Genomic DNA, 23,923 nt, shown 5'->3' with positions numbered 1-23,923 from the left:
AACTGTAAATTAGTGTCTCACATATTTGACAGCCAGACAGATTATTGTGGAAATACTCGGATTCACTAATACAATTTCTATTATGTTTTTGTATTGATGTAATGAGTGTGTGTGATAATTGGAAAAGCAAAAGCCACTTGTGTTTTTTGATGGAGTGAGGCTGTGCTGCAACCCATATTGCACACCACTGTAATGTGTGTACAGAGCTACACAACAGTAGTTATGTACTGAGACTAACACTCTATATAACAACATGTGTTTGCTGTGTTTGAAACTAAACATATATTTTAATAAGTTGGGAGATGGCCAAAAATGACCAAAATGACAGGTGTCAACAAAAACTAAACTATGCAGCTTCCCACTTGCAATACTTAACACAGGAGGAAAAGGAATTCATTATAATTACACTTGACCTTGTGACCCCTCTAAAGATATCATTTAAAATCAACAAATGTTTTTCACTTGATATGAGTGATATAAACTATTGTAATCTGAAAGGAACTGCTAAATAAAGCTTGGTAATAGAGTAAAAAGTACAGCATGTGCCTCTCTTATCTAGTTGGTTATAATTATTGAGTAGAGGAGGCTATCTCTTGTACTTTGGTAAACAATTTGAGGACATTTCCCCCTTCCTGTGTTTTTAATGTGCATAGCTGGTAGTTATAAGAGCAGCTTTTTGAAGTAGCCCTACTGTAGACGTAGTTATGCATCTTAAGATTGGTTTTTAACTTGAAATTTGATTAAAATATATAAGTGAATACAGAGTAACTCATTAAGGATAATAAAAACTGCGGTCAGGTAAGCGACCACTTGTTGACTAACCGGCTTTATATATTGACACAACATTTTACGAGGAGCACGTGAATGCGTCGTTTTACCACTAGTCTGCGTGCGCTCCGCTGCAGGGGCAGAACTTCTACAGCGTCAATATCTGCGATGCCACAGTTTGCGATGTTGTGGATGCTTCACTGGATGCGAGGAGGACTACACATCAGTTAGACATGCAGCTTAGCGCAGATATTTTTACCTTCAAACTTACAGCGCTTTATATTTTGGTGGGGGACCAAAAGTTTTCTTCTGTGTCTAATTAAGGGTGAGTTGAACTTGAGAACTTCAGCCAAAAGGATTTGCTAAAAGTAAAAGAGTTGAGGATGGACCTATAACTTTGCTTACGCAGGATATCTTCTGTGTGATCATATTCTGCTCTTTCACACTGCAGTTTTATCCTGGTGGAATGATTTTGTTTTTGTTTTATGCTCTTTAGGAGTTTTTGTTCTAAACCATAATCATGTTCACAACCTACATAAAGAATCTGAATGATATGGTATTTTCTACGGTAAGCTTACAGGTTATAAGCACTGCATGTATTTGCTATGCTGAGAGATGCATGGCCATACTAAAAAAAAAACTTACTATATATATTTACTTTAGATCCCAAGCCTGCCCTCCCTTCCTTTGTTTATGGACTAAGTTAACATATTTGCATCACATGTCAGAATTCAGCTCCACTAAAGTTTGCGCTTATTTATTGATATTTTAATATGCATGTTTATCAACTGTCACTGCATGTGTATGCAGACATTTATGTGAGTTATTCTCTGCCTTTTTATTTAGTCTGAGAGCCCTGAGGAGCAGAGCACCGGGGTCTTGGGCCGTATTGGGAGCTGGCTCTCTCCATGGAAAGGAAATGGTTCGAAGAGTCCCACTGGAAATGCCTCCCCAACTAACGATCAGGCTCCTAAGTCAGAGGGAGAAGAGGAGAGTGAGAAGCCTGTGAGACTCTGGGCAAAGAATCAAGAGTGGGAGGAGGAGAAGGAACAGAGCTCCAATCCCAATCCACTCTTTCTCTCCAGAGACATTTCTCCCTATGAAGAACAGGACGCCACACAGTCTGCCCACAGAGACGGCTTTATTGTAAGCAGCACTGAGACAGTAGAAGGAGGTTCAAAAAGGGAGGAGTTTTTTGAGTACAGGCAGGAGAGAAAAGGGCAGAGCAAGCAGAGGGAGGAGAGCAGCAACCGCTCTTCAGAGAGCGGGAATCCTGAGAAAAATGCCAGTCATCTGACACATCTCTCTTCCTCTTCTAAGCAGGGAGTGGTATGGGACTCTGATCGAGCCCACACCCAGCCACAGGCCCATGCAGGCAGGAAGCTCCATGTGTACCTGGAGGAGATCAGCGTGACTCACAGCGGCAAAGACACCTGTGCTGGACAGGAAATTATCCGCACCGAAGTCACAAAAAAGAACTTAACGATCCACCAAAAGGCACCGTCGTCACCAAGTTTTGATTTGAACTTGAGTTCAACAAGTAATGACATCAAAAGGACAAATGTGAGTCCTGCTAAAGGTGCACATAGTTATTACAGTGCCCTAGTGGGAGTGTCACTGAAATCACCTAAAGACTCAGAAGCTGAATCCGAAGAACAAACACAGGCCAACAGCATGGGGCGTAAAAATGCAGCCCGGAGGAAATTAAGAAAGAATTCTCAGGGGGATGAAGGGAACACCCCCCAGGAAAAAATGCCTCCCACTGCCCTCCCTGTCCCAGAGGGAATCCTTACATCAGATAAGTCATTGACCAGTCCTCAGGGCAAAAGTCCAGAGACTCACATGGGAGAATCATCTGTAAATTCCTCCTCCCAGCCAAACCCCACCCCTCAGGCTTCACCTGAAGGCACAAAGAGTGAGACTTCCTGCCCTGACGCTATCAAGCAGTTGGACGACTTCCAGGACTCAAACTCAGTCATTGCTGCCAGTCTGGCATGTGTGTTGGATAGGGGCTCAGACATGGAGGACAACGACGACGACGTTGTTTTCAGAGTAGAAAGGAAGACAGAGACACCAGAGTCCAAACGCAGGAGTTTAAAGGTCTCTTGGAGTGAGGTGAAGTTTTTCACCAAAAATGTGCCTCTGAATCCTAAGAAAAGTCCAGAGGGAGGCACCCAGGAAAAGAGAAACAAAGATGAAGCAAAGGATAAGCCCAACACAGAGGTTGATGGCAGGTAAGTCTTTACCCTGAATGTGATCTGTGTGTAGTTTGTGAAACAATCACTCAACAAAGTTGCATAAACTGAAGGATAGATTGAATGGTCTTCAAATGATATGCTAATTTAAAAAAAGTATACATGAATATTTCTTAAGAATAATTGTTGCTCTGGTATTTTACTTTCAACATTAGCAGTTAACCTGTAAGGCGTTTGCCTAACATGACATTGCTTTCAAAAGAATGTGCGCTATGTGTGGAATATTACAAGTGCCTCCACAGTAAAACAAAGGTGTGCCTTATAATACAAAGTACAGCACTGTTGTTCAAGAGTGTCAATGTAAAGCAAAGAAAATATGGAAAAATAGGTCAGATTTAACTCAAGAAACCACCCAGTCACTAGAATAACATTTGTCATTGAGAGACAACAGGGAGTTTTTCTATAAATATGAATTAAAATCAACTTGCTTAGTTTAGCAATAATATATGTCTGAATTCAAACCTTAGTCTCTTATCCTACACAGACAACTCCAGCTGAAGAAAATAGATGAGGAGCCTAAGCCAGCCGCTGGCAGCATTGCGAATAAAATCAACCTCTTCGAGAGCCCGGCAGCGAGGGTCAACAAACAGACCTTCCAGAGCCCGAGGAGTGCTGATGTCTCCCCAGTTAGGAAAGCCACAGCGAAGCTGAAAGATGATTATGTGTCGTTAGAGAAGAGGTCAAAATCAGCTGAACCTCAAGTGATGGCCATGTCTGGTACTGCATCACTCGTCAGGGAGAAGCCAATGACAATCAAGGAGCGAGCGAGGAACTTTACAGCGGCGTCTAAATCTGCTGACAGGCCAGCTCAAAAGACAGCCATGACAGGAATGTCTCAAACATCCTCGTCGTCTGTTGCAGTTGCTGCATCAAAGGCCACCAAACTGGACAATCAGGGTAAACTGGATGCCAAGGAGCGAATAGATAAACAAAAGTCAGAGATAACATTAAAACCAGATGGACAAGATACCAATGCTGTAGGTGTAAAATTCACCATTCCTAAAGAACAACTAACTGACTCTGACATAAACAACACAGTGGCCTTAAAAACAGCAGAAAAGGCGATGAATGCTAACAGTTTAGAAACAGATGATCCAACTACAGAGACATGTGATTCTAAAGAACTGAATAGCCTTTGCCTACAGCCCAAAGTCCCTATCAGAACAGGCTCCAGATCTAAAAGAAGAAAAGGTAGGGAATCAAACAGTTCCATCAGCCCAAATGGTGAAAACAAACCAGATATCTCATCAAGTAAGGCAGAGCTCACCGCTAAAAAACAGCAGGTGGATGATACAGGGGAGGCTGCCTCTGCCTCTAAGACACAGGAAGTGTCATTAGCATCTGAAAAAGCCAGTGGAAATACATCAGACAAACAGTCTCTGTCTGACACCAAAGGAAAAGCATTTAAGAAGGAGATAGTGGTGGTAGAGAAACAAAAGGAAAGGTTAGATGTTCCAGTAACAAATGAGAATATTAATAAACTGGACAACAGACAGGAGGGATTGCCTGAACCATCTGTCAACAAAGATGAACCTGATACTGCTGCTGGTAGCAGTGGAACAAAGACACCTATTGACAAGAGTCCCGCTATTTTACCCCAAAAGCAGGAACAGGCAGGGGGAAACAGTCTCTCATTCACTCAGAGGAAAGAAAACACCTCCAAGGACTGCAAAGAAACTTCAGCCTCCTCACACCCACCTGTGGTCGAACAACCTACTGAGAAGACTCGTTTGAAAAAGCAAGGGCCATCTGTCGAACATCCCAAATTAGAAAAAGAATTGCCAACACAATCGGCATCTAAAAGTGAAGGAAAAGTAAAGCATCAGAATAAGAAATACCCTGGACAAAAACCACAACCCTTAAACAAGGAAACTGAACTAATAAATCAGGCTGAGAGTAAGGATGTGGAGAATTTAGAAAAGGTGGAAGGCGAAGAAATGAATCAGACTGAGAAGAAAAACAAAGATAAGCCTCAGCAGCTCCTGCGTCCAGATAAAAATACCACAAAGGCCAAAGTTTCAGACGGCAGACAATTTATCTCTGGCACAGAGGAGAGTGCTGCAGTGGATGATGAAAGAATAAATGCTGAGATAAAAGAGAAGATACAGTCGTTAAAAGTCATGATAAAACCAGAAATAATAAAACCAGAACCGGCCGCTCAGTCCTCAGAGAGGACCAGTACATTATTAGACCTCCCTGCTCAAAAACAACATGTCATAAACACAGAGAATACACATCCAGAAAAACCTGCTGTTTGTGATGTCACCCAGACTAAAGAGGTGGTGAGTGTGACAAAGAGTGAGAAACGGCCGTCAAAGGGGAATCAGGCAACATTTTTGCCCTCTGAATTACAAAAGAAGTCTACAAAAAGTCCTGGAACAGAGACAGAGCCACAGCCTCATTCTGTATCTGTGGAAAAAACTGAAAATCTACCGGATGACTCATGTCCACATGGAGCTAATGATTCTGAGTTCTCCAGTTCCGAGTCTATTACCAAAGCAACTACAGCAGCTGAGAAATTGGCTATAAAAGCCCGGGATGGCACTCCAGCACTGATAGCTGCACAGAAAGCGAAAAAATCATCTGTTAAAGAGCATACTCCTATTTCTGAATCTAAATCTGAGAGAAGCAAGGGAGCAGCTCAGGATGATGGGGAAAGCAATTCAAATGCCATCTCAGTGCCTTCAGAAGTCAAAGTCTCAGGAGATATAATAAAACCTGCTCGCCGCCAGCGTGAGGATTTGAAAACTACAGAGAGCACAAGCGATATTACTTCAGTCAAGGGTGCAAAGAAAATAGCACCCGGCCCCTCGGATAGAGAGGCTTCCAGCTCCATGGTTAATGTGGCAGAGAACACAGCTGAGAAAACACTGCATTCACAAAGCAATGACGTTTTGCTTGTTGCTAAAGGAGATTATTCCCATCAACTCAACACAGTCGAAAAGGAACTGGTCAATAACAAACCAAGTCAACCTCCACAGGCTAATAAGCCGACCCCAGATACAACCCAGTCGTCAGCCATGAAGAAGCTCCATTTGCCACGGGGACTAAACAAAGACTATGCTTCAGCACAGCAAGACGCCCCCTCTAGCTGGCTGGATGTGGACTTCCCCAAACGGAAGCTTAAAGTCCCAGTGCCTAAACTTAGCTCATCTGGTAGTGAGAGCAATCTGCTGGACACTTCTGGTGAGCTAGATGATGATGATTTCATTGAGAAAATCAAGAACCTTTGCTCCCCGTTCTCTCTCCCGCCACGTAAACACAACATACTACGGACCCCTCAGCCGCCATTCGCCATGCCTGCCATCAGGGAGGACCGCCATGAGAAGACTTTTGACCCCGAGGAGTTTAAGTTTGGTTTGAGGAAGAAGGATCAGTTCAGTGTAGACACAACCCCAAGTTTGTTATCCAGGCTGCAGAACAAGGACACAAAATCTGGCCTTAAACCTGCCAGGGCCAGTTTGGTAGACAGGAGCATGTTGCTCAGTAGCCTGGACACTCACTCTCGCCTCAAGGACCCAAATGACAAAGATGAGGAGGATGTCAAGGAAGAGAAGGAGGACCAGGTTAAGGTGAAGTCTCGCTTGGAGGGCAGCTGTGTTCTCAGCAGCCTTTCCTCCTCCATTTTCAGAGGAAAGAGGAATGGTGCTCAAACGCAGGTAGATGGCACCAGCTCTGGGGATGTGTCACCAAGCGAAGCCCCCCAGCTAAGCCCTCCTTTATCCCAGCCAAGTTCCACACCCTCACCTCCACTCAAAGTTACACTGGCCCCAAGCAACAGAGAGGAAGCCCAGGCTGTGGAGGCTGTGGTCGATGACTCAGGCCCTCCACTTCCCTCCTTTAACGACGTCAAGCTGCCGGATTATTTAGAGAAGTACTTCCCCCAAGAACCAGCAAAACAAGGAAAGGAGCAAGTCAAACCCGAGGTTAGTATTTCAGTTATTTTGACCAACTGCAAAATATTGTGAACGTTAAAGCAGTAGTCCTCCTTACACACTGATTTGAGAACATAGATCTTGCAAGCACAAATGGTTGAAATCACATCAACAATCAGAGGATTTATTGTCTAATAAAAGGAAATGCTGATCGTAGCAATTGCTCTGGTTTTCACATGTCTGGAAAATAGGAAATACGTCTTTTTTTATTTGCAATGAAGTACAGTAACAACTTTCATGTTTACCCAATGATTTTTATCACCAGGTTATTGGAAAAATGACAACCCCAGCCTCTGGAGATGAAGCTGACCGGGCAGTGAAACCTCTTCATGCTGTGCCTGCATTTTCTCCGGGGATTCCTCCAATCACACCCCCTACTCTGCCGACAGCCCACACTGAGCCTAAACAGCCTCCGGCTCAGCCCCGGGGAACTCTTAGTAGAAATGTAAGTGCATGTGCGACGTACATACTGTTAAACAATATATAATAGTTTTGTTTTTAAGGTTTATTAAATCTCTACATTTCTTTGAAGCAATGGGATGTGAGCTAGAAATGGTTTATAATCTTTTTTGTTTTTCCTTAAAGCTACATGCAGGTTTATTTTAAACCCTATTTGCATTATCATATTTTCATTAATGGGAAGCCTTTTCATTCACACTTCTTTGTGTCTTTGAAAAATGAATTTGGGATGCAAACTTGTGATTATTTTGTTAATGCTTTTCTGTCTTTAATATTTATAATTTAAATATATATTCTGTTAATCCCAAATTGGGAAAATGTTTCATTGCAGCAGCATGTAAAATAAGTATGGCACAAAATTAGAAATAAAAAAAGAGTAGAAAAATAAACAATTATAAAATACACGTATCAAAATAGAAAATAAAACAGACTAAAAGAGTGAAAATATAAAAGTTGACCGTGAAGATAAAATATGTAAACTATCTGACAAATAAAACACTATTGAAGGGCTGAATTACAGCTTGCACAAAATAAAAGGGGGATATTATTTGCATTTAGTGTGCAAGAATGGCATATTAAATTAAATATAAATGTGTGGTTAACAAAAAAGAAACTAGTAAGTTCTCGGCCAGCCAGAGGTGAGCTGTTACACAGGAAGGAAAGGAAATGGAAAGGAGGTATTTTATCTTGTAAAATGAAGTGTTTCCATATATTCTATTTTATTCATAAATCTGCCAATCAATCATTTATATGTTTAGCTAATTAAGTTTCTGAAAAAAGTGATAATAATGATTTCCAAAAAGTCCAGACATATTCAAATTGCTTGATTTGTCTACCTAGCAGTCCAAAACCTTAAGTAAAATAATCACATATAAAACATGTCACGTGTTTTTCTAGTTGCTTTAGTTTTTTCAGTTTTCTTTTTGCTGCCATTTGTAGCTTAACTCTCAACTTGCCCTCTTTGCGAGCGTGCTGCATTGGGCAACACTTTCATTCCTGCTGGCTATGCTCTACAGTGTTGTGCTTGAATACAAATTCAAGCAGTCTCCATGGACCCACTGTGTCCCTGGAAGTAAACTAAAGGTCAAGACATTCAACAGGCACAGAACTGCTGCACAAACAAATGCAGATGAGCTTTTCTAGCCCCTTTTAAAGGTGTTTTCCATGGTCTGCAGTCTTTGTTGCACTGAAAATCCTGTGTTTTTGTGTTCTAGATAAGAACTGTCAAAGGATTTCACAAGCGTCCTGGAAAGGTACGGTATTCGCAGTTTTGCCCACATACAATAGAAACAAGATGGAGGGAGGAATCTGTACAGACAACGCTCTGTTCTGTGAAAACATCTGCTTTTCATATGGTGTTCTTGGGGGTAAACAAAGTATTTAAAAAAAACAGTGTTGTGCAAATGCTCAGCTGGATGTGATTACAATCATGGAATTTAATGCTGCCAACTAAATTATGGTTGTGTATTACTGTAGATGTTCATTATAAATTATTATTATTATTTCTCTGGCGCTCAGCAATTTCAGTTTCATGCCCACACATTGCTTTAATTCAATCTACCTCCAGATGTAGGCCTGTCATGCCTGGTAAAACACTGCATGAAAAGATTTTAGAATTGAATGCTTCTAGAAAAAAAACTATTGCAGAGAGGCCAGTTTGTATACTATTCACAAACTAGTGATGAAAACAGTGAAATAGTCTGTTGTCCCACAAAATATGGATGACTTTTAGAGTAAAGCAATGCATTACATTTCCAATACACCCTGGTGCTCTAAGTAAGTGTGTGCCTGTTTGTTGTAGATGGAAACATAAAGATGCTTTTACTGCAGCTTAAAAGAGAAGCAAAGTAACTGCTCTTACTCAGTACTCTGTGAGTCATGATTTGATGTGATAGCATTGTATGCAGGTTTTTTTTACACTATCTTTTATGCGTCCACACAGATGGTGTTGTTTGAGAAAGCTGAGTTCAGTGGACAGGCCCATGAGATATACAGGGATGTAGCAGATGCTACTTCTCTGCAGCTCTCACCTCTCGTCTCTGTAGTGGTTGTTAGAGGATGGTGAGTATCTTCATTCAACTGGAACTTTCAGACAATGAAAAAAAAAAAACAAGTCTAACTCTAATTAGTGTCAAGTGGAATTGGGAGCCAAAGTAGCCCGTTACATAATTTCTTGCATATTTATATATTTTAATAACCTCTGCAGCTAAGAATTGCTTATATGTTCATTAGTTGATGACCTCATGGGCCAACGAGCCCGGCTCTGTTCAAAGGAAACAGAATCTTTCAACCAGCACCTCCAAAGACCACCAATTGATTCATTATGTCTTGTTTTGTTTTGTATAATACAAATCCAAAGTGTGAAAATCGACATGTTGTGGTTTAGAAGGATTACGTGCCAGGGTTGCCATGCAACCAGCAGGAAGTTGTTGTGCTGGCAACAAAAATGTTCATTTTTTTTTTACAAACATCAAAATATCAAGATAAAAGCTGTTAATTATTGAGCTTTAGAGGTGCTAATAGGGAGGTTTCTTATTTATTTTCACCTTTGAACAGAGCCAGGCTGTTTCCCTCTGCTTCCAGACTTTATGATAGGCTGCGCTCATAATATTTTTATTGGACAGATATGATGGTCGTGTTGATATTATCTTATCTAACTTTTGTAAAGAAAAACAAACATGATAATAAAATGTGTGTAAAGGGAGAACATTTCTAGCTTAATCTCAACATCTTTAATACAATTAAAACCAAACAGAAACCCCTATACGCCCCCATCTGTATGACATGCAAACATAAGGGACATGGGAACAGGCTGATGGAGGATCAAGTGTAAAATGCGAGTATACGATCATATCTAATTCAGTAAGATGTGGGGAAGAGAATCGAAAGTAGGTGAAATTTAATAAAGGAAATGACCACATGTATAAACAAATAAGATGGAACTATAACAGTGTATATTCCCCAAAATGTTTAATTATGTGTTGCTTTATATACCATGCACATGTTTTGTTGTCTTTGCTATTTTGCCCAACATTTTCTATTTATATGAGGTCACTTGTTTTCAATACAGCTGGGTTCTCTATGAGAAGCCTGACTTCCAGGGACGCTGCTTCGCCTTGGAAGAGGGTGGCATTGAATTGACAAACATGTGGGCTGAGCCTTCACCGGAGACAGAGCCACAGACCCTTCCGCCAATGCTGATTGGCTCCATTCGACTGGCTGTCCGGGTGAGCGATCAGCTTGAATACTTTCACCTAATTTGGCCTTCAGTGTTGCATCATCATCCCCTCCAAAGGCCCTCTTTAAAACACATTCATTATGTGGTATTTCTTTATTGAAAATCAGTCGATACCTTTGCTGGAACAGAATAAACAAGCCTAGTTAGGGCTTACTTGCTCACAGTGGAATGATTTAAGGACCAGAATTGGTCACTGCTGACAATTGCTGTGCATGTTTCCCCTCTCTCTCTGTAGGATTACAGCCTGCCCCATATTGATCTGTTTACTGAACCAGAGGGCCGCGGCAGAGTAACACCTTACCATGATGACACAATAGAAACAGGCTCTTTTGGCATCCCACTGAGCACTGCTTCCATCCAAGTGCACTCTGGAGTGTAAGTGTGACTGTTGTTGCAAAACAATCATTCAGACCTTTGGCATTTAAGGTGGTATTAAAGTGTATGTGACAGTAATGACAAATCATCTATCGACTAATTATAGTTGATCATTGGATAGGACATGCAGTACAATTAGCAATTAAGAAAAAAAAGTCATTGCTTTGTAACAGCAGAGCATACAGTGAAGCAAATGGGAAATCTGTGGTCTGCAATGATATTTACTGTAAATTGCTAATGACAAGCACATCCAGCAGAAGAGTAAACTTTGAAATCATCTGTTCTCAGTTTAAGGTTGTAAAGTGTTCGGCTTTGAATTATATCAATCAGTCATTAGAATTGTCTTTAGTTTGACTCGCACACGTTTGCCTCCCCTGGAATGTCTGTCTTGTTTATGCTTGTCAGAAAATAGAGAAAGTGGGTGTGGGGGACTTGGAAAGCAGAGTGGAGAGGTGTGGAGAGAATTTGGTTAAGAAAGGAATGTTTTTCCACATCAGAGGTGTCTGCATTCTGGACATGTTGTGCCCTTCTTCTAAGGAATTGTAGGACTGCATATGTTTTTACTATAGATATTCTTGCAGTTTTACTTTGGACCCTTTGTGTCAGTTTTGAGATTATTGACAAAACGAAATTGCTGTCAAACGCCAGGCTCATCTTTGCTCAGCTTCAAATAGTAATGCTTCCGCAGCTCCCCCTAAAGTGTTACCAACTGGATCAAGTGTTCAACAGATGTAGTGCACCAAGTTCAGTTGAGTTCAAACTGACTCATTGTCTCCTTTCAGTGCCATGAGGTTGGCATCATTTCTTGGTATCACTTCCTCAGCACTGACTGAATAAGCTGGGTTTTCATTTTTGCTACCAGAGGCTCTCATGTGGGGGTTGGTATGAGGCATTGTATTGCTCAACATAATGGATCAAAAAAGCCAGAGGTTGGGGCATAAATCCAACAAAGGCTGCCATGATAAAAGTAAAAGACAATTCTTTGAACTAAACCATGCCATTCCTGAGATATTTTTTATAGCCAAACAAATAGCTTTTGTTCTCTGCTGTGTTTTGGATGACTCATGTCTGACATAAATGTGAGATACCTAATTGAAACACCGCCCGACATAATAGCCAAACCTACATCTGCTGAATTCTGTGAGGGAAAACACAGTTTATAACAAGTATGGCTTTTATAAAAGCAACAAGACGTGGAAGGTCATGAATCACTTAGCTTTTAAAACCGCCAAGAAGCAAGTTGGGCACTCTGGGACGAGAACTTTTCACTTAATGCTTAATTTACATGCTGTGTGGGTGTCGCTCTTTCCTTCAGGTGGCTGCTATACAGTGACCCAGGCTTTCAGGGAATGAGCGCTGTGCTGGAGACAGGAGTGTACCCGGTCCCGGAGACCTGGGGCTTCCCATCACCCTTTGTTGGATCTCTTAGACCACTTAAAATGGTTAGTATTTATTTATCTAATATTTTATGACTATATTTTCATTGTTGTTTTGGGTAGAGCTCAGGTTAAGGTTTTTCCAGCAATCAGGGCAGGATTTAGAAGCTCTGGCTTTGGCCTACAGCTATTATTTTGGTCAGAGAATATCATTTGATTTTGTTTTATTTTTGGTTAATGGTTTAGTATTATTTTATAACTTTATGGTGTGTTTGTTTGAATTTGTTGTATTATTAATATGAATACATTTTAGCCCACTGTAGACTCAAATATATCCTTTGGTTCAACACGTTCTTTTCCATTTTCCATCAGAACATTGGTGCTTGCTAAGTCAATGAATATATTAAAATTAGCTTTCATGAACACACAGTTCTTAGTTAGGTAACCATTATGACCCCCTTAGTTATGTTTCATTTATGTGAATGACGTCACTCCGGCAATGAACAAAAGCGTCAATGTTAGAATTAGCAGTAATTACTTTTTCACAGGGAGAGAGGTACAGGTCAATATGCACTATATGTATAAATTATTTTTTTTGCGCCCTGTCAATGTTTATAAGATTTAAAACAATTTGCATAATTGCTGAACAATGAGCATTTCATTATAGAAGAACATTGGTATTGATGATGATGTCTCTCTTTCAGGGTGGTTTCAAAGTAGAGCATCAAGATGAAGTCAAGGTAGGAGCATTTTACATATTTTGTCTCGTGTGATGTATGTAAATAAAATGTGATGTAAAATTATCAAGAAAACAAATGATGTTTTAAGCTAAACATGTTCATTTAAAAAGCACATTTTTCTTTCATGTTAACCAAAGGTTTATATTGCAGCAGACATTTTTAGACCTCCATAATTAAAGAAAAACAGCCATTTTTTAGACTCATCACTCTTTCCAGTGATTCATTCATACATTCCTGAAGTTGTACTCACTATGTTAAACAGCCAAATGAGCCATGGCTGTGTTTCTTTGTGTGTGTGTGTGTGTGTGTGTGTGTGTGTGTGCTTTATTTAATAAATACTACACAAGCTTACAATGTTTATTCAGCAAAAAGTGTTATCTTTTTTATCTTTGTGAGTTTTGTGTTTTTGTAACAAACGTCTTGGAACAACTCTGCAAATAAATGCATGTGAAAAATACTGAGAGAACAGAAACACAAAAACAATGGAGTTACAAGGACACAGCTGAATATAAGTGCTGTTACTCAAACAAATAATGAGCCATGCCCTTTTTCTCTCACAGGCTGTGGTGTATGAGAAGCCTGGCCTTGAGGGCTCCTGTTTGGCAATTGACAGTGACGTTTTCAGCTTTTGTGAAAGCCAAGCAGACATTGCTACGGATGGAGCAAACTTGGACTCAACGCAACTGAAGTCTGTGGGTTCTCTAAAGATCATCGGAGGATTGTGAGTCTTATTCTTCATACTTCATTGGGATCAAGTGAAGTAGTAATCTTGACTTTAGTTTAGTTTATGCCAGCTGGTGATTTTGAGGTTATGTAATACAGTTACGATATAAATAAATACAGCTCTAACTACAAACATGGCTGCTCTTCTCTCCTTCCAGCTGGGTGGGCTACAGCGAGCCTGGGTTTGAGGGCCAGCAGTACATCTTGGAGGAGGGAGAGTACCTGGACTTCAGCGACTGGGGAGGCTCGGAGCAGCTCCTGTCACTGAGACCAATACTGGCTGTGAGTACTGAGCTTTCTCACTATGAATCTTTGTGTGACCAATGCTTATTATACATCAGTATGCAATGAAAAATAGCTGTGGTGTAGGGTTTACATGATGGTTAGACCACCCTGGGTGTGAACGGCAAAAGGGTTTATTTATTCCCTGAAGAAAGTGTATTCTTCCCAGAATGGAAAATCTAAAACTTTCCATATAAACTGTCACTTTTGAAAGAGAACAGAAAAACACAGGGTTAGGAAGCAGGGGGACCACTAATAAATACCAGAGAAAACTCTGGGGATTACTAAAGTTTTCTTCAGAGAAATAATGCATAAAAACAGTGAATAAAATGGAGAACGGGAATACGGTTTTGTTTTTATGAGCCTGCGGTAAGGGAATAACACTTTGCATTATTATTATTTTAGGGTAAACAGATTCTTTTGTTAAACTCTACAGAAGTGGTTCTGTATATGTGGAGCAGGCTCTCCAGACAACACAGAGAATGGCACACATGTCTAAAGGGGGAAAAGCTTAATTAAGTTGAATAATTAATTGAGTTAAATTAATCTGATTCATGTGGGCAAAGCATGAAAACAGGGAACCTTTGCAAGGTTATCAAAATCCAGATTATTATTTTTTATTATTATACACATTTTTATGGCTGAACAACATGTGTAAAGTGAACTTTCTCTGACACATAATCAAGCAAATACATACATACATACATACATACATACATACATACATACATACATACATACATACATACATACATACATACATACATACATACATACATACATACATACATACATACATACATACATACATACACACTAACTCTACCTTGTCCCACTCTTGACATTATTATTTCGAATGTTTGACATTTTGATTCTGCTTTTCATGTTGGCACTATGTTGTGATGTTCGTTCTCTCTCTACAGGATTTCATGTCTCCACACCTCAAAATGTTCAGTGACAGAGATTTCGGTAATCTGGGCGTCAACATTGACCTTACAGTGCCTGTTATTAACATGGAGGACACGGGCTATGGTGTGAAGACGCAGTCAGTTGATGTCATCAGTGGCGTGTAAGTGACAAATATAATACTCAAACTGCGTAAGCGGTAAGTAAATAGAAGGATAGTTCACAGCATAGTTGTTTCCCCTGTCAATTGGTCTCTGTGATAAATTACAGTTCAGTGCATGCTTTAAGATGCATTCCTACACTTCAACCTGATAATTACTTGGGCTGCAATCCAAGTGATGTTTTGTGCCGTTTGTTACCGTTCTCTGAAGCTCAGGTGCATAGCGGTAAGGCCGCACCCATTACAAGTCGAGACAGGTTACCTGGTTCACTAATGGTTTGTCTGCCACACCTCACTATCCGGCAATGCAATTTAGCTAAATAAATGAGAAATTCATGCTGGGTGTGGAGGAGGAGTTTCTAGGCGCATGAACACTGTTAACAAGAAATGTCATTCATATTTGGAATGTGCTTTGACTCTAAAAAGTAAAAGATCCAAGTAGTGGTTGTGTTCCATGGTTGTTTCCGTTTCTGTTTCTTTATGCTATTAGCAGCAATAATTGTTGTTGAGAAGCCTAACATTTTTTCAAAAGTCTTTACCTCTAAGACATGGAAAGTAGGATTATATAAACATTAAAAGCAGAAGTAAACAAAACCAGACGCCAATCGGAAGGAATCATTACTCAAATGAGAATAATGAAATGCAGAACATGCCGAGTGCTGCTACCCAAGGGAGAGGCTAACAAAATGGTGCATAATTTGGAGTGGAACATTTCGTCCTCCTTTAGGAGGCAGGACTCCTCCATATTGAAGAGTTATTCTTGCTGTGCTGCTAGCCTGTTATTAGACTGCACTGCCTCGCCCATGCCGTGCTGACCTCCTTATGAGCCTGTGATTGGCTCAGCGTGTTTTTTGAGCATTGCTGAGAAAGACTTGTTTGTAGTGTGGCACACACAAGCCCAAAGATGCAGACACAATCCCTGGAGCAAAATTACCTAAGGCGTCCACAACAAAAACACTCTCTCTCAACCACCCAAGACATGCCAGTTTGCCTGGAAAGTACAAACGGTACAGAACTGCTGAGATGCTATCATATCGGAGGCCATTATAAACTTGGACTCTGACCAATAGCTGTTGACTTACGTAATAAAAGAACAACACTTTCTTTGACTAGGTGCAATTTTTCTTTGATAGCAAGTTTGTACTGATCACCCAGTGTATCTCTCCACTAATTAAGATTTAAAAAGAAAGGAGAAAACGCTGCTCTGTAATGTCAGTGAGAAATAAAACGGTGCTTATGTTCCTCCTCCTTCTGTTTCCCCTCTCAGCTGGGTTCTGTTTGAGGAGCTGGGCTTTTGTGGTGAGTGCTACGTCGTGGAAAAAGGCCTGTACGGATGCCCGGAGGACTGGGGGGCGCTGAAACCCAGAGTTGCCTCAGCAATGCCTGTCGTGGTGGTAAGAGCAATGTCTCAATTAAAAGTTGTAATCTTGTTGTTTTATTAGTCACATGTTCAATCACTGAAGCGGCCTGTGTTTGCTAAAGAAACACAATTAGTTTTATATTATTTATATTTATGATTCATTACTGTGCGGAAGTGTTTTATTCTCACTTCCCCTGGTAGTACCTCTTTGGCTAACCAAGTTCAATCATTGCATGTGACCAGTCACAACACTCAGGCTTGTAGCCAAATTGAAAATGGAGAAAATTACATTTGTGATACTGAGTCACACGCAGAGCAAAATGAATTAATCTGTGCACAGAGGAAAAAATGTGTCATAAGACTTGAAGTGAAAAACATTTTGAATTCTCAAAGTGAGTCACCATCATCAATGATTTAAAAACAGGAATTTAGATCTCAATAAATGTCTTATTTTCAAGGAATAATTCACGCACAAAATGTTTTAACTGTTAGTTTGTTTAACAGATTGACATCCCGTGTTACAAAAATAACAACAATTGTATATTAGTAGTTTTGAACATTTTTCTTTAATAATTCAATGAAACATGGGTTAAGTACTTCAAATACAAATGTAGGTATTCCTTTGAGTGGATGAATGCAGTTAAATAAAATCCTTCCTTAAAAGACCAAGCGTACCGTTCATGAAAAGTACACGCAGTACAACATATAAATATGCAAATAAACCCATTATTGATTCCTTTCTGCTGTGTTGTTCTGTGCATGTAATTGAAACTCATTAAGCTTTTGTTTCATTTCAGGATGACTTTGAGAATGCAGCCAAGTTTAAGGTATGATATTTTAAAATACATATCATGCTGAGATAGTGTCCACTTTATCTGATGATGTGTGTCACGCTCAGTGGATGACTCAGTCTTTTTGCCTCTCTGTGTGGCCCACAGGTGCAGCTTTTCTCTGACCCAGGTTTTGAAGGCTCTGTCATCCCTCTGGAGAACAGCGTGGCCTCCCTGCAGGACGGCGTGTCTGTGGCCTCATGTAAAGTCCTGGCTGGAAGGTGAGAACAGCTGCGCACTATGAATAAAACATCACTCTGCAGTTATTGTGAGTCATGATTTAAGTTCAATCATTTGTACTTAAAAGACTGAGCCATTCTGCAAAATCTGATTTAGGAATAAGCCCTTTTGGATTTCCCAAAGGTGACGCATACAAACGTAGCTGCATATCGCTCAGATACCAAAGTATCTCTGTGGCTCACTATATGCTACAGGCTGTCACTGCTCCACTTCCAAAAATATGTCCCATATGGCTGCAGCCTGTGATGTACTGCACATCTTACATTTTGTATGCTGCGGTATCCATATTCATTTGATATACTGCTAAATGTGTGAACACAGCTGTTCACATCATCAAGCATGAATAATCTAGCATATGCATATTGGCATGAAATGTAATGTACATTTGGAATACTTGACATGTACATTATGCAAATTCTATTTAAAATATTACTCTAATTAAGTGCCTCTCTTGTGTGTGTATATGTGTATGTTCATGTATTTGTATGTCTCGGTGTGTGTGTTTATGTAAATGATTTCCAGCTGGCTGGCATTTGAGGGCCAGGACTTCACTGGCAGGATGTATGTGTTGGAGGTGGGGAGCTACCCGGACCTGAGAGCGATGGGCTGTGTCAGTGCGAGCTCCTCCATCATGTCACTACAGACGGTTGGATTTGTAAGTTTATTCTCTTCTTGTTATTATTTGAACACTTTAACACCCAAGCCCTTCTAAGGTTGGTCCACCAAAATGAGCGCTAAACCCTTGAAATATGAATATCGTTCTAGGGTTTATCACTTTGTTGGACTGACTGTCATAAAGCAAGGCAAACCCAATATATTTAAAGCTACTACAGTTATCAAAAGAGCACTGCATCAATTTAGCTTTGCAGTTCCTATAGAAATGTCAGACTTAAGGACATGTTCAAATATATAAAATTACTTTCAGTACATGAAGGTTTTTAGTAATTCCTGTTTTGCTGCTGATAGCAAACAGCACGGCTAATCCTCATGTTATTGCAGATTAAAGGTCCACTTTAATAATGTAATATTGCCTTCACAGGGACGGATTACAAACAGGACTTGTTTAAAATCCACTTAGCAGCTTTGTTGCACCTAGAATCATAAAGACAATTTAAAATGTCTACCCTTTTGACCTATAATCTTTTTTTAAAACTTAGCCTTTCCTGCTAATGTTACCATTGCTTTTTTGTTATCATCTGTGACCTCTGCTCACATACACACACACACACACACACACACACACACACACACACACACACACACACACACACACACACACACACACACACACACACACACACACACACACACACACACACACCCTACTTCAATCAGGATCAGCTATGTCTAATCACGGCCCGAGGTTAAACAGACCCTGGATCTTATTAACTCTATAAACCGTGGATCCAACTCATACGGATTCAAACACAAGCCACAGCTGCAAATCTCACTAAACTCATTTTGACTCAAAATGCCAGAGAGCACTTAAGTTTGTGTGATCCAGTTCTAGGGTAAACCTAAAAATAACTTCAATGTCTACCTGCATGACACTCAGCGCTCCGCCCTCCACATTCTTTAATGTATTTGCTTACACTCTCTTGGCAGGAGTTTTCCCTGCCATCCATCACTCTGTTTGAGCGGAGTGGGCTGTGGGGGAAGAGAGTGGTTCTGACGGAGGGATCAGTCAACCTTCAGCTGGCTGGGGGCTGCAGCCGAGTCCAATCTGTACTCGTGGAGGGAGGCATGTGAGTACAACGTTATACCTGCTGCTTGGTAACGCCACGGTAAGAATGTAAAGCAGCCAGTCAGCAATCACCAAGTCCTCCTTTTCATGTCAGCTTGACAGGTTCATGCATAGCAGCCTGTGTGTGTGTTTCTACAGGGGAGTGAACCCACTGTGATGTCGAAACCATTCACACTGTCAGGAACACATCAAACAGAATAACATCCCTAATTTTGCACTCACACCTTCTCCACTTTTAAACCCCTGTTGGTTTTGAATCCATTTTTAATATCTTTCAAATTCAAAAGATATCAACTGCCAAGTCTAAGTGTCAAATACTTTTTAAGCTTGTGAAAAACACCACTTAATGCCAAAATGAGTTAGATTTGAAGGCGATACATCTCGTCAGACAAAGCCAGGCACTTAAAGATTTATAAATAAAAGAAGAAGCATCATCGAGGCCTTCTGTCTGAAAAAGCTTTTCGGTGTTCTCTTGACTGGCAGTGATAACCTTTACATGTGTAAGAACAAATTCCAGTTTATTTACTGTAATCTGGGACTGTAATCCAGGTGGTGAAAATAGCTCCCTGTTTTTTTTCCTTACAACTGTGTGGGTAGCCTGTTTGCTCAGACATGTTTCATAGATTAAAATGAATTGAATGCGGAGTGCAGCTTCAGCACATCTTATGTATGGCCGTACTGACAGACGGAGTGATGACGGAAAAATGCTGCTGATGTGCGAGATTTAGACTGTGTATGTGAACCAAGGCAGAGCAAATAAAGAGCTCACAGTGAGCCAAAGCTGTCTCTCGAGTGGCACATTCCTACTGCAGTAGCGACGGGCAATCGGCCCAACAACAGGGCCATTGAGATCCCAGTTAAAAGCAAGATTTAGTGACCCAGACAGGTGAATTGGATAGCAGGGAAGCTTTGCACATTTAGGAAATTGACCATTGACACAGTGCTGCAAAGGAAGAGACTCAACAAATAAAGATAAAAGTAGAGGAAAAAGTTCCACCAAGCATCACAAGTTACAGAGCCTGGCTTTATAACACCAACATTGGAAATAAGAGTTAAATTGTTATTTATTTGACCTCTATCTATCGCTGTTAGGTTGAATATCTACCTACAAACCTTTGTTATGATTTAACAAGAAGCGACATACACTACAGGAAGCGAAATAACAAAACAAAATTCACTGTGACTGTTGAACATATAAATCTTGACTGAGTTTTGGTCTTTTCTTCATCACCAGGTGGATTTTATATGAGGGAATCAATTATCGTGGTCCTCAGATCTTGCTGAAACCTGGTGAGGTGCCAGACTGGAGAAAGTTCAGCAGCTGGCAGAAAATTGGATCCCTTCGCCCTCTCACACAGGTATATCCTTACACTCCACACTAGGCACAAAGTGTCTGTACGCCGCAATGCTACCTTTTATAAATGCTTAATCATATATGCTGTTACATTACCAAGATTGCACTGTTTAGGTCACTTAATCACGTTTTTATTGCTTGTATGGTTTATGTTTTTATTCAGTATTAGTTATTTGAATTCATATTTTTATATACTTTAAGTCCTACTTGAACTTTTATGATTAACACTAGGCAGCTGATCACAATGAATGCCTATTGTATTTGTTTGTACGTACTGTTCACAACAGACCTACTCTGTTCTACTATCAATTAATGGCTGTGTCAGGGTGACTTGACTTTAATAAAGAACAGGAAAGAAAGAAGAAGAAATGCAATTTTAAGTATTGATTAAAGCAGCAGCTGTCATTTGATGAATAAAGAGCTCTACCGTGCAAGCCTCAACAACTGACTTACTGTAGCTGATTGTGTCTTTGTTATAAAAGACCTTTGTAGCAGCTGCAACTCTAATTATATAGGCATAATCAAAATGTAATTGTATGGTGGAGAACATGATTTCTTTCTTTCAAGATGAACATGTTGAAGTCAGGTTATGTCATATTCGTGTGTGTGGAGCTGAATATACGTAGCTGCCTTTTTGAAGCTTCGATTTCCAACGCTGAAACTTTGTTTCGAAAAAGGCACAGACACATTTTTGTTTGTTAACCTACTTCTCTTTCAGAATGATGAACCCTGTTTTTCACAGCCGAAGCCCTGATGTCATTGTGTTTTGTTATGTTTTATTTCTGAGTAGAAGCGAGTGCACTTCCGTTTAAGGAACAGACACTCTGGGCTCATGATGTCAGTGACCGGCGATTTGGAAGAGGTCAAACTGCTGCGGATCCAGGAAACAGAGGAGACTGATGGGTTCGATCAGATCTGGGTCTACCACGATGGACATCTCCACTGCAAGGTACCAGTATAACAGAGCCTTGCATAATACAGTAATTTGAATCACAAAGATTAGTTTCTCTTTTTTTATATATATATATATATATAGCATGTTCATTGTGGACACCCGGTCAATCTAATCCACATAAATTACAATTAAAAAAATGATTTCATTTCATTTGCTTTTAAACAATTCATCCTAACGGTATTGTGCATGATTTAAACTGGTCATACATATACAGTATGTGAAATAATCAATGCATGATTCTTTCTCATGTAAAACAGTTAAAAATAAGGAGTCAACCGAAAGAAATAAATTAAAACGGGATATCGAAAGGTGTAAAATTAACATGCCTTTCTAGGATCTTACTATAGGATGTTAGGACTCAGCTTAATAGAAATATACATCCCGATAAAGACCAGAGAAGAAAATCTATCAATAAGTTCCAACACTTATTCCCTTAGAGCCATAAAACGTATTTGCTGCAATGTCTTTCTATTAACGCCCCCATCTGCATCACTAGAAAGCCAAGGATGTGCTTTAAGACTCACATATACTGCAAACATGATGATTCGAAGAAACGCCTCATTGTCTTGCCCCCGCAGAGGACAAAGTATGAATTGTCGGTTCTTGGTAGCAGAAGTGACCAACAACTCCAAAATGTGCTGCAGTCCAGACCATTTTACTCATGTCCAAATTAATTCCTAAACTTAATTAGAATAATTTCAATCAAGACTAGGTCCAAAGCAGCTCAAACGAAGGACTAAATACTACTAGTACTGCGATATAACCTCAGACATCTGTGCACAAACCTCCTCATCAAACATAACACCGGTCCCTTGATTTGGCATAAAATCTATATCCATGTGTCACGATTAAATAATAGACTACTGTTTGAAAAAGGTTAAACACTGGACAATCGAGTACATTTCACTGAACTCCCCTCCCTGTGTTTCAGCTGCTGGAGGAGTGTTGCCTGGGTCCCAGTGGCAGTGTGACGATGGCGGGAAGCCGTGTTGGTCTCAGCCCCGATACAGAAAACCATATCCACCTCTGGAGCATCACCCCTGAGGGCTTCATCCGCTACACCCCTACCGCCGATCTGGTGCTGGAGGTCAAAGGTGAGTCTTCTATACCATTTTGTAGAAAACCAGTCCTCTTTAAAATGACTGCACACAGTATTAATGGTTTTTAAACTGTACAGGACTTTGGAAAGTCCCTTTTTATGATGCAACAGTAAATTACCTCAAGGTTATTCTGTATTCCTTTCAATTTGTTGGTCAAACTTTCACATAAAGGAACATTATTTAATGATATCATAATGTTCTTTGTCCCCAGTTTGTCAGTGTATTATAAATGCAAGATGCATTCATTTCACTCAGTACACTACTACTGTTATTCACCTTGAACCTTACTGTCTGTGCTTTTTACATAAAAACTCTAACTGGAAACTGGGTAATAATGCATGCGGGGCTTTGTTTGCAACACTGTCAATGAGTGACACCTTGTGGACTAATTCATGTTAGTGTCCACAGGATATTTCACTGCACAAAGACGCATAGTATATAATGATACCCTAAACGCATGTCTAACCAGGTGTAATTATCTATGTGCCATGTTTTTACTCATATAGAGTATATATGTACAGTATATGACAAAATGGAGCTAAATAAAAAAACTTGACTACCCAAGATTAGAATTTTTAAAAAAACGTATTAAGGGTAAAATCTGTCTCTGTTTCAGGGGGACAACACTACGACAAAAACCAAGTGATTTTAAAAACACTTGATCCCAGTAGACCACAACAAAGGTGGGTTGTGGAGGTTATATGAACACATATGATCTCCTGGACTGTTATATATTCGTCAGAGGCTCCGTCATGCAGCTACGAGATGCTCGAAGACGAGGTACGTGTTCACCCTCTGCTGCACGAGGACTACACAAATGTCCGATGAGGAGGTCAACAATGAGAGCTTTGGATTCATCCGTAAGAATGTATTACTACTCAGAGTCCGAACTTTAAATATTTTGTATTTTACACCAATTATATCCCATAGCTTCTTTTTCTTTTCATGGAATAAATCTGTTTGTCGGATTTGAATTAAATTAAACAGTGTTAACAGTTTTCTACATCTGTATTCGATGTCATGTTATATATGTGTGTATATATATATATGTATATCTATATAGCACTATTTTCCAACTGCATGCAATAAGACAAAACCAAACAATAAATGTTCTCTTGCAATG

At 40.0% G+C, this 23,923-nt stretch overlaps 1 protein-coding gene across 2 annotated transcripts; it reads left to right on the top strand.

The window, feature by feature from the left end:
* The first annotated feature begins 1,264 nt into the window (after nucleotides 1-1,264).
* On the top strand, nucleotides 1,265-23,921 carry LOC134876736 (beta/gamma crystallin domain-containing protein 1-like). Of its 2 annotated transcripts, XM_063901836.1 has the most exons (23): nucleotides 1,284-1,336; nucleotides 1,615-1,914; nucleotides 2,092-3,002; nucleotides 3,508-6,949; nucleotides 7,224-7,403; nucleotides 8,632-8,670; nucleotides 9,360-9,478; nucleotides 10,488-10,644; nucleotides 10,891-11,030; nucleotides 12,346-12,472; nucleotides 13,111-13,146; nucleotides 13,707-13,867; nucleotides 14,028-14,151; nucleotides 15,075-15,220; nucleotides 16,485-16,611; nucleotides 17,375-17,404; nucleotides 17,516-17,628; nucleotides 18,170-18,302; nucleotides 19,253-19,392; nucleotides 20,626-20,749; nucleotides 21,536-21,694; nucleotides 22,632-22,794; nucleotides 23,417-23,921. In XM_063901836.1, exons 1-23 carry the CDS (start codon nucleotides 1,289-1,291, stop codon nucleotides 23,503-23,505), a joined length of 7,008 nt encoding a protein of 2,335 aa, XP_063757906.1. In that variant the 5' UTR covers nucleotides 1,284-1,288; the 3' UTR covers nucleotides 23,506-23,921. The 2 variants fall into 2 exon arrangements, with proteins under 2 accessions (XP_063757905.1, XP_063757906.1); XM_063901835.1 differs by having other exon boundaries at nucleotides 1,265-1,336; nucleotides 1,615-3,002.
* The last annotated feature ends 2 nt before the right edge of the window (nucleotides 23,922-23,923 follow it).

This window comes from Eleginops maclovinus, chromosome 15 (genome assembly GCF_036324505.1).
Source record: "Eleginops maclovinus isolate JMC-PN-2008 ecotype Puerto Natales chromosome 15, JC_Emac_rtc_rv5, whole genome shotgun sequence".
In the NCBI taxonomy this organism is placed as follows: domain Eukaryota; kingdom Metazoa; phylum Chordata; class Actinopteri; order Perciformes; family Eleginopidae; genus Eleginops; species Eleginops maclovinus.
The sequence above is the reverse complement of the archived record's forward strand: the minus strand, read 5'-3'. Positions and strand labels throughout refer to the sequence as shown.

Bases quoted from the DNA above. Each gene is read 5' to 3' on its own strand.
- LOC134876736 (XM_063901835.1), top strand. From the start codon at position 1,289: ATGTTCACAACCTACATAAAGAATCTGAATGATATGGTATTTTCTACG. The intron at 16,612-17,374 runs GTAAGAGCAATG...GTTTCATTTCAG, and splicing joins CAGCAATGCCTGTCGTGGTG to GATGACTTTGAGAATGCAGC. The intron at 21,695-22,631 runs GTACCAGTATAA...CCTGTGTTTCAG, and splicing joins ATGGACATCTCCACTGCAAG to CTGCTGGAGGAGTGTTGCCT.